The 11,194-nt window shown below is 39.0% G+C and overlaps 1 protein-coding gene and 1 pseudogene across 2 annotated transcripts in view; one reads left to right on the top strand and one right to left on the bottom strand.

Moving 5' to 3' along the window:
* Positions 1 to 11,181, bottom strand: part of PIBF1 (progesterone immunomodulatory binding factor 1) — a 229,464-nt gene extending 218,283 nt beyond the window's left edge. The window contains exons 1-2 of one of the 2 annotated variants that reach the window (XM_005687655.3): positions 10,944 to 11,181; positions 9,534 to 9,833 (exon numbers count right to left, since the gene is read on the bottom strand). In XM_005687655.3, coding sequence (XP_005687712.1) covers positions 9,534 to 9,785 — 252 coding nt within the window. In that variant the 5' untranslated portion in view covers positions 9,786 to 9,833; positions 10,944 to 11,181. Of the gene's footprint in view, positions 1 to 9,533; positions 9,834 to 10,943 lie in introns of those variants that run through there. The other variant, XM_018056511.1, reaches the window with a different exon arrangement.
* LOC102179862 lies at positions 4,884 to 6,705 on the top strand (annotated as a pseudogene).

Here is an 11,194-nt window from a genome sequence, read left to right on the forward strand (position 1 = left end):
ACAGACACATCTACCCACCCCCAGTCATGGACTTTCCTCTAAAGTCAAAGTGACAATTTCATCTGGGAGTCTAATTGGCATTTAAAGTTTAATGTGTTCAAAACAGAACTTATATTTTACCTCCTACATCAATTTTCTTCCAGCCTTCTATTTCTCAATAAATGGCTCCAGGAGATGAAGCCAAAAACTTGGAGTCTTACACAAAGCAATTATCTAGCACTGTCTTCCTCTTCTACCTTACCTACTTTTGGTCTATTGCTTCAGTGACATTTTGAAAACAGAAATCAGGACATATAAGTACAATTGCCTAAACTCTTCAAATGGCTTCTCTAACACACAGTTGAAAGCAAGGGTTAACATATCAAACTGACGGGCCAAATCCTGCCCATGTCCTGTTCCTATATAGCCCACAAGCTAGGAACAGGTTTTACATTTATAAAGTTGTTAAAAGCCAAAAGAAAAGAAGAAGGAAGAATATGTAATACACCATATGCAAGCTGGAAAGCCTAAAATATTTACTGTCTTGCCCAGGCCTTTACAGAGAAAATTTGCTGACTTCCTATCTAAAGCAGAAAATTCCCATTGCTAAGCAATGCTGTATCACATGACCCTGAAGACAGCTTATTTAATTGTTGTTTGATGTTGTCTCTCACTTAAATGTGATCTCCATAAAAAAGGGACTCTTGTCATATTCATTGCTGTATTCCCAGTCACATGTCTCAATAAATGTCTTAAATCAACAAATGATGACCACATTCCTCATAATTACCATTCTGCAAATCAAGAAGACTGTTACCGTAAGGACTGAAACTTCTGCTTTTTTCAGGGTGGGAACTTTAACAAGTTCAACAGACTTCTAGATTTAAGTCCCTCGACTCAGAGACAGTCAAGCTAGGGAGATACCCTCCAGCACTTCCCAGGCAATGAGGAACCCAGGCACCAGTAGTGAGAGATAAACAAAAAGAGATTTTAGCATTTAAAAACTGACAGGCTAGAAGAGTGAGGAGGAGAGGAATAAGGAAGTAGAGCAAGCAAGGAGAGCTAGACAGCAATAAACGTACATAAAAGTGCACGGAACAGTCCTCTAGGATCAGGAAGCCTGGCCTCAGCAACTCCCCTTCCAGGGCTCTCAGTTAGCAAGCAGCTGAGCGGGGAATGGGAATCAATGCTTGGGAAGTATCCTGCGAATAATCTGCTTGGGTTTTTAGAGACGGAGAAATCAAAGCAACATGAGTCCTAGTAATAAACTATACCATTAGTTTTGAAAAGTATTAAAAAGCAGAGACAGCACTTTGCTGACAAAGGTCCATCTAGTCAAAGCTATGGTCTCTCCAGTAGTCACGTACGGATGTGAGACTTGGACCATAAAAAAGGCTGGGTGCAGAAGAATTGATGCTTTTGAACTTGGTGTCGGAGAAAACTCTTGAGAGTGCCTTGGATAGCAATGAGATCAAACCAGCCAATCTTAAAGAAAATCAACCCTGAATATTCATTGCATGGACGAATGAATGCTAAAGCTCCAATACTTTGGCTACCGGATTCGAAAAGCTGACTCACTGGAAAAGACCCTGATGCTGGGAAAGACTGAGGGCAGGAGGAGAAGCAGGTGACAGGGGATGAGATGGTTGGATGGCATCACCAATTCAATGGACATGGGTTTGAGCAAACTCTGGAGGATAGTGAAAGACAGGGAAGCCTGGCGTGCTGCAGTCCATGGGGTCACAAAGAGTTAGACACAACTGGGCAACTGAACAACAACATATCACTAGTAATTTGCTGTAATAAACATAAGCACTATATTGTTCCCATATTGGTGTGGAGAGATGTTAGATTATACAGATTCACTTATTTCTGAACTAAGAAAGATCTTGAAGAGAGGAAAAAACTGTTTTTTGTCTCTGTTTCTCAGGTAACTCTGATTTTTATTAGCAGCAACATGTCCAGTTAAAAATATACACTTCCCAGCTTCCCTCTCTTGGCACCTAGGTGTAGTCATGCTATATAGTCCTAGCCAATCAAGGTCACCAGCCTGAGCTCTAGGAAAGCTCTTTAAAGAACAAATTCATTTGGCATATGCTGCATTTTTCCATCACCCTTCTCCTTATTTCTGCCTAGAACATGGACACAACAGCGGAGGCAGATCAGCCATCTGTGATTTTGAGGTGAAAAACATATGCTATTTTTATAGCCACCAGAAGACTAAAAGGAGCCTGGGTTTCTAATGATATCAACGGTAAATACCAGGTCTAAGTCGCCTATATTCAGAATTCTGTTATACCAGAGAAACAAAATCCTTATCCTGCTTAAGCTATAGTTTCCACACTTTTGTGACTGGCAAACAATGTTTTTCAAAATTCTCATACTAACAACTGAACACTGGACAGCTGGTTCAATCTTTTTCCGTAGAAGAAATACCTATAATATTCAAGACACTTGATCATTCAGGTCTACTTGAAAGCTTCTGTGACAGGAACCTCAATAACTTAAAATCAGGCCATTTAAATGTTAATAGCAACAAATTAAATTCAGCAAAAACCTACCCTCCCTGTGATTTGCAACCATTTTCATGGCACTACAGTTCATGCAGGAAAATTCATTTTTTTCAGTGCTGAACATGACATTTTCACCTTCATATACAGGATGTTCAATGCATCGGTAAACTCTGGAGAATAAATGAGTGGCAAAAAATACTATTCCTTCATCAATCCCAGACTCACATATCTTCACACTTTTCATCTCTGAAGCCAGAATGCATCTCACAAACTACAGCACATAACAGTTTAATTTGGCAGTGTTTAACCTTAGTAGTACACGTAATAGCTCATTTTATAATCCAGGTGTCCTGGATTTGACGAATTACAGATTAATTCTTCTGCCTTATAATACTTCTTCCCATGCATGCATGCTAAGTCGCTTCAGTCATGTCTGACTCTTTGCAGCCCTATGGACTATAACCCGCCAGGCTCTCCCATCCATGGGGATTCTCACTTCTTCCCATATTTGACAGCAAATATATTGGCAGAAAGTGAAGAGGAACTAAAAAGCCTCTTGATGAAAGTGAAAGAGGACAGTGAAAAAGTTGGCTTAAAGCCCAACATTCAGAAAACGAAGATCATGGCATCTGGTCCCATCATTTCATGGGAAGTAGATGGGGAAACAGTAGAAACAGTGTCAGACTTTATTATTTTGGGCTCCAAAATCACTGCAGATGGTGATTGCAGCCATGAAATTAAAAGACCCTTACTCTTTGGAAGGAAAGTTATGACCAACCTAGATAGCATATTGAAAAGCAGAGACATTACTTTGCCAACAAAGGTCCATCTAGTCAAGGCTATGGTTTTTCCAGTGGTCATGTATGGATGTGAGAGTTGGACTGTGAAGAAAGCTGAGTGCTGAAGAATTGATGCTTTTGAACTGTGGTGGTGGAGAAGACTCTTGAGAGTCCCTTGGACTGCAAGGAGATCCAACCAGTCCATCCTAATGGAGATCAGTCCTGAGTGTTCATTGGAAGGACTGATGCTGAAGCTGAAACTCCAATACTTTGGCCACCTCATGCAAAGAGTTGATTCACTGGAAAAAACCCTAATGCTGGGAAGGATTGGGGGCAGGAGGAGAAGGGGACAACCGAGGATGAGATGGCTGGATGGCATCACCAACTCAATGGACATGAGTTTGAGTGAACTCCAGGAGTTGGTGATGGACAGGGAGGCCTGGCATGCTGCAATTCATGGGGTCGCAAAGAGTCAGACACGACTGAACTGAACTGAACTGAACTGAACTGAACTGAACTGAAGGGGTCTCCAAGCAGGACAACTCTAGTGCTTGTATACAAAAAAACACAGGAATGTAGAGTAGCCAGCTATCCTGGAGACGAATCTGGAAATACACTTAAATGAAGTAGACATGTACCCTGCAGCCAGAAATTCCACTCCTGAGTATATGTGTCAATGTGCTCACTCACTCAGTCATGGCCAGCTCTTTGCAATCCCATGGACCGTAGCCTGCCAGGCTCCTCTGCCCATGGAGTTTTCCAGGCAAGAATACTGGAGTGGGTTACCATTTCCTTCTCCAATATATATCTCAAATCAGGTCTGGAAGAGAAATATCTAAAGAAGGCCACACCACATGTGGTGGCAAAGGTTTGGAGGCAACCTGTGGGCCTATCACTGTGGGAGGGGGTGAACAGATGGGTAGACACCAGAACTGTGTGGCTGCTGGAAGCAAAGGACTACATGTACATGTAGCAACATGAAGGATTTTAAAAACTGCACTGAGTTGAAAGGAAAAACTATAAAAGAAATAAAATCTAAAACAAAACATGCAGTTTAGATTTATGTAAAGGAAAAAATAAGAAAAATACTAATTTTCAAGATAAATGTTTATAATAATAACTACAATTGGAGTCCAACCTTCAAAAATTATGACATGGCCCCCTGTTGGTCCAGTGGTTAAGAATCCACCTGCCAATGCAGGGTACACAGGTTCGATCCCTGGTCTGGAAAGATCCCACATGCTATGGGACAACTAAGCCTGTGCGCCACAACCACTGAGCCCATGCTCTGTAACACTGAAACCTGCACGCCCTAGAGCCCATGCTCTGCAACAAGGGAAGCCACCACAATGAGAAGCTCATGCGCTGCAACTAGAGAGTAGTCCCCATTAGCCACAACTAGAGAAACCATGTGAGCAGTTTAAAGATTCAGCACAGCTGAATTTATGTATTAATTTAAATTAATTGATTGATTGATTTTATTTATAAATCAATAAATAACTTGAAAAATAAAAATTGTGAAACACTATGTTGTACACTTGAAACATGTAATACTATAAATCAATTATACCTCAATAAAAAAATTTTTTTTAAAGAATAAATGTTGAGAATGCAGTCTCTGGCTCTGTATTTTGGGAATTGGACAGAAAATGGAAACTGAAAGTGGAAATAAAGAAAAGGCAATGGAAGAAAGCATAGAAAAGAAAAAAGAAGTAAAAAAAAGAAATGGTCTAAAGTTAAACAGGTGCTTGCAGATATTATGAAGCAAGTGGACTTCTGGTTTGGAGATGCAAATCTCCACAAGGATAGATTTCTTCAAGAGCAGATAGAAAAATCTAGAGATGGATATGTTGATATATCACTTCTTGTGTCATTCAACAAAATGAAAAAATTGACCACGGATGGAAAGTTAATAGCCAGAGCACTAAAAAGTTCTGCTGTTGTAGAGTTGGATTTAGAAGGCACCAGAATCAGGAGGAAAAAGCCACTGGGTGAAAGACCAAAGGATGAGGATGAGCGGACTGTGTATGTGGAACTACTTCCCAAGGATGTTAACCACAGCTGGATTGAGAGAGTATTTGGGAAATGTAGCAATGTTGTTTATATAAGTATACTACATTATAAGTCTACTGGGGACTCAAAGGGATTTGCCTTCGTGGAATTTGAAACAAAAGAACAAGCTGCAAAAGCTATTGAGTTTCTTAATAACCCACCAGAGGAAGCACCAAGAAAACCTGGTGTAGTTCCCAAGACAGTGAAAAACAAGCCCATTCCTGCTCTCACAGTAACTGAAGAAAAGAAAAAGAAAAAGAAGAAGAAAGGCCGAACAAAGAAAGACGACAATATCCAGACCAAGGAGTCAAATATGGACGCGAGCAACCAAAGTGTCTGTTAAGAAAAGATCAAGGACCACATCTGAGAGCTCTGAAGTAGAGGTTACTGAACCCCAAAAGCAACCCACAAAGAAAAAGAAAAAACGAGAAAAAAACTGAAGTATCCAGCTTACCTTTAGTCAAAGCAGGGAAGAGGAAAAGAAGCAGCTCTGAAGATGCAGACTGCCTCACTCCCAAAACGAAGGTTACGAAAGTGTCTCAGAAAGACAACATTAAAAAAGAAGCTCCAAAAGTTTGTAAAGAAAGCAAAGAATTAGAAGTCTCTACGGAAGAGGAAAAAGGATACTGAAGATATAAAGGACGGATCCCTACCGAAAGCAAAAAGAAAGCATAAGAAAAAACATAAAGAGAGGCATAAAATGGGAGAAGAGGTTATTCCATTACGAGTACTATCAAAAACAGAATGGTTGGATTTGAAGAAAGAGTATTTAGCACTGCAAAAAGCCAGCATGGCTTCTTCAAAAAAAAAAAACAATATCCCAGATAAAATCACAATCAGAAATGGAAACAAATGGAGTACCTACTAATTCCAGAACGAAAAATGAAAAAACAGTGAAGAGTGTGGTCCTCAGGAGAAAGTTAATGCAGCAGGACCACAGTTTGTGAGTGGTGTGATTGTGAAGATCATTAACACCGAGCCTTTACCTGGCAGGAAACAAGTCAAAGGTACTTTGGCAGCAATCTCAGAAGTTGTTTATGTTGATTTGCTGGAAGGAGATACAGAATGCCATGCTAGATTTAAAACTCCTGAGGATGCTCAAGCAGTAGTAACTGCACATTCGGAAATCAAAAAGAAACACTGCTGGAAATTAGAGATTCTTTCTGGTGATCATGAACAGAGGTATTGGCCGAAGATTTTGGTAGATAGGCAGGCCAAACTTAATCAACCTCATGAAAAGAAAAGTACCAGGTCTTACTGAGAAGTTAATCACCAAAGCTGCAAAGATTAGACTCGAAAAGACTCAACAAGCAAGTCAACACATTAGATTTTCTGAATATGACTGAAAAAAATTTTTGTTTACCTCTTCAGATTTCACTGGATACTAGAACTATACTTAGGAATATTTCTTTTTTTATGGTGGTAATGCATAATGTTTTTCTAAAACCTACATTTAATTAAATAGTTGTTCTTTAATTTGTAAATACGACTCTTCCTGGAGACAGTTACATTGTTTACCACAGTTTTTCTGTAAACCTTGTGTTTGTTGAAATTATATGACACAAATCAACCTCAAAGTGATTTAGAAAATAAATGTGTTTGAAATTATCAAAAAAAAAAAAAAAAAAAGAACAAATGTTAAAAGATAAAGGCAAACATAAAGAGGAGGAGGAAGGGAAATGCATTACAGGAATAAAAGAATAAACATACAAAATAAGAAGTTATCTTGCAAGGGTCAATGATGATTATGTATCATAAACTCAGGAATATGACTAATTTAATCTTCTACATTTTCAGCCCAACCAGAAAACCACCACAATAAAAAATTATATAAAGCACCATGGGATACAATGTAATAATAATAATATAGTGTTAAGCAAGTATAACTACCCCTATTACTTATTGTACAAGGGTCAGACATGACTGAGCACACACTCCATCACAGCCATCTAAGAGTTTATGTGCATTGATTAATCTTCCTAACCACTCCATGAAGTACAAAACATGATTATTATTTTACAGGAAATCAGGGAACAAAAAACTTAAGGAATCTGTCCAAGGTAAATGTAAGGGCTAGGATTTAAACTCAAACTGTGTGTATCTAGGACTGTAGCTCTAATTTGCTATACTTGGAAGCATCTCAAGAGTAAACCACTATTCCAGTAACGTAAACATTACATTTTAAAAAGAGAAACCATTGACAACTGAGCACAATGCAAGGTGAAAATGAGCAATTTAAAAAGTAGCCAAATAAAATGTAATTTTGTATGTGGTACACAGCTGAATACCATAGAATACTTAAGGCTTCCCTGGTGGTCCAGTGGTTAACAATCCTTTTTGGAAAGCAAAGGACACCAGTTTGATTTCTGGTCTATGAAGATCCCTCATGCAACGGGGCAACTGAGCTCCTGTGCGACAATTAGTGAGCCAGCCCCCTGGCCACAACTACTGAAGCCTGTGCACCCCAGAGTTCGTGCTCTGCTACAAGAGAAGCCACCGCAATGAGAAGTCCTCGCACCACAACTAGAGAGTGGCCCCCTACTCGTCGCACACAGCAAGAGACACCCCAGCACAACCAAAAAATAAATAAATATTTTAAAAAACAGATTATTTGTTGACTGCCTGGGTCAAAGAATGGAGACCTACCTTGGGGTTCTTCAATTAGTTCCAGTGAAGGAGATCTTAGGGGTAGAGATACATAAGCCAGTATCACCATGGGAATCCATTTGAGGAGTTAAAATATGACTCAAGGAAAAGAAATGGGAAACCACTGGATTCAATGATAAAATATCAAGTGACCTAGTCTTGGTAGGTGACACCACAGAGAACCTAAAAGGAAGTCTTAGGAGACTTACTTGGATGGAATACAGGCTTTAGCTTTCCTGGTGTTAATCCCACCTGGCTCCATCACTTCTTTGTGAATGGCTTTGGTAAGGTATTAACCAGTTGTGGTTCCATTTTTTCAAGAGCAAATGGGGTTCAGTTACTCATATAAGAAACAGCCAAGCATATGCTAGGTGCCAGAGACAGTTCTAAGCATTGAAGCTACAACAGGGACTACAAAGATGTCCCCTGTTCCTGTGCTCAGGAATCTTACACTCTATTAAGAGACAAATACCCAACAAACAAGGCAAGTAATCCTATGAACATGTATAAAAGGCACAAAAAATAAACAGGGTGAAAACAATGAGATTATTTTAGTCAATAACCACAACAATAACTAATACTTACTGTGTACTTAATGAAATACCCATCTAACTTATTCTATTGGTTCACTTAATTTGATGGGTCAGAGAAGATGCTCTAAAAGCACCTGCACCTCAAACAGTTGTATGGCTCAAATGAGATAACACATGAAAAGCTCACAGAGCAGAGCCTGGCACAGAATAGGCACTCAATAAACATTAACTATTAGTGTTTTTTTAAAAATGTACCTAAACGATTTCTTTACATCATCAAGACCTTGGGGTTTAGGACATTTCATTTTCCTAGAGAGGTGTGGTCAAGAGATTTTTCTAGCAGCATGATCCCTATATATAGGCAAGAACTACCTAAGACTGACTTAACAGAGAAAAGATAAGACATAACTGAAACCAAATGGGAGGGGAGGAGGTAGGTAGAGCTGGAAGTCAAGAGCAAAGATGGAGGGTTTACCATCTTCCATATCTCTTCTCTGTGGAAAGAGAAGACTTTCTCAGAAGACAGAGTAGTAAGATTTAAGCAGTGTCTCCTATCTTTCTGAAATCCCTGTAAATTTTTTTATCACTAGTGACAACTTTACCAGGTCTTACATAAAATACTCTAACTATTAAAAAAACCACAAAAGGCAGAAAAACAAGGACTGAGGCATTCCTTCTTATTTGGCAGATAATTATTAAAGCTACGGTAACTGAATTTGTTATACTTGGTACTATGACACAGGAACTATCAAATAGCAGGGTATAAAAGAAACCAAATCTCCACGGTAGAGGATTAAACAGATTCAATAATGTAATAATAATCTTGATTCTTCCTACCCAGCTAGTCATATCAGAGCTAATTCTCAGTGAAGCAGAAAAACAACTTGGCTAGAAAAAAACCACCGATAATTATTTTCTCAAAATGTTAAAAGTATCAAGTTCTGATTATATATTCATAAGTTTAATTCTTATTTATCTGCAGTTTGAAGACAACAAAGCACACTGATAACAAAATTTACATATGATCTTACCTTTGTAAGATAATCAACCTTCAAATTATCGATCATCATATTTTTCTGTGATAGTTCTATTTTCAGTAACTGAATATTATGAAGCAGTTCTTTCCGTTCAATTAGCTGCCTGGTGATTTTGATCTTGCCATCCTGCTCTTCTGATGAGGAAATATCATCTGTAGGAATTGTTGTTTCTAAACTAATATCTTCAGATTCCAGGGAGCTAGAGATGTTCATTTTTTTTGATGCCTTGCTGACTTTTCTAGACATTTTAAATTATTACGGGTCACTTTTCGTTTCCAACTCTATTTCAATTTTCTGTAGATTAAAAAATATTGATTTAAATATATTCAAACATTCTTTGTGGAAAGCAGAAAGTTTATCAAAGATATACTAAGGATTCCCTAAGAAATTATTAGGCAAATGGGAGGACCCCCAAATCTAGGACAGATTGGTTAAATTACTGCTCAAATCAAACATATTAAATCAAACTCATTAAGTCCTATTATGAACCCCACTTTTGATAAGTGAAAACTCAGTTCCTGGGGGCAGGTCTCTTACTTGGGTGTAAAGAAAAAGATAAACAATAAAGACTTAAATCGGTAGTATCCAAGAATGCTACTCATAAACGTAACACATGTTATAAGATAAAGAAGTTACTTCTGAGCTGGTTAGGGAAAGGTTACACAGAGGGAGGATTTAGAATCTTGAGGGATTTGGAGAGGAGTAATAAAAAATGAAAAGCATGCAGGTATGAAGGTATAAAGGTGATGAAACTGTAAAACAACCTCAGGAGATAATGGTAGTCAGGATGGGCCAAGCCTATGTGAAAATGAGTAGTGACTCCTCACCCCACCACCTCACCCCCACAGAAATACACAGAAGACTAGTCCTTTATGCATAATCAAGACTGTGGAGGTCCTTGAATATTTCAATATATTCTAAATTTATTCTACAGGTAATGCTGCATCACTGAAGTTTTTTGAAAATGGGAAGCTGAGATAAAACACATTTTTATAAACTTGCAGATAGCAAAATTAAACAAGATGGTAAAAGAAAAATTCCTCAGTCTAAAACTCTACCCTTTCACACAAATTTCAGCAACTACCTGCTTTTAATTCTGCACAATATAATAAATTACTTATGGTACTGAAGATACTAGTTGTTTGTTTTTTTTTTTTTTAACTGAAGGATTAGGAAAAAATGTGTATAGGAGAATCCTGAGAACTCTGGATGGATTGGCTTCCCTCATTTTTAAAGGGACAGCGGTAGGTAAGGAAAGGCGAATCAAAGACAGGTAACATCACCGGGATTACAAAGGGTGAGGGACTGGCACTGCCCACACGTGTTACGTGAAGGATAAAACCCGAATTTGGCAGCATCAGAGGATTCCTACACCAATGCGAAAACAGAGTAGCCTCGAGCTACCTGGAAAGCTTCAATTACTCCACGCTGAAGACTCGAGCAGTTGCCTCTTAGAGGAGCTGGAAGTGTCTCCAGAGGGCAGCTTGGGTTGCAGCCCCTCAACAAGGAATCACAGGTGGGAGACGGTTAGCACCGGTAACCAAGACAACCATTTCCGCGCCGGGAGGACAGAGGAAACAGATTCCTGGCTGATGCCCACGCTGCCGGAACTCAGCGCTCCCGGGTCCACCCGGGCGCGGGAAGCAATGAATGCT

Source organism: Capra hircus, chromosome 12 (genome assembly GCF_001704415.2).
Source record: "Capra hircus breed San Clemente chromosome 12, ASM170441v1, whole genome shotgun sequence".
NCBI classification, from domain to species: Eukaryota; Metazoa; Chordata; class Mammalia; order Artiodactyla; family Bovidae; genus Capra; species Capra hircus.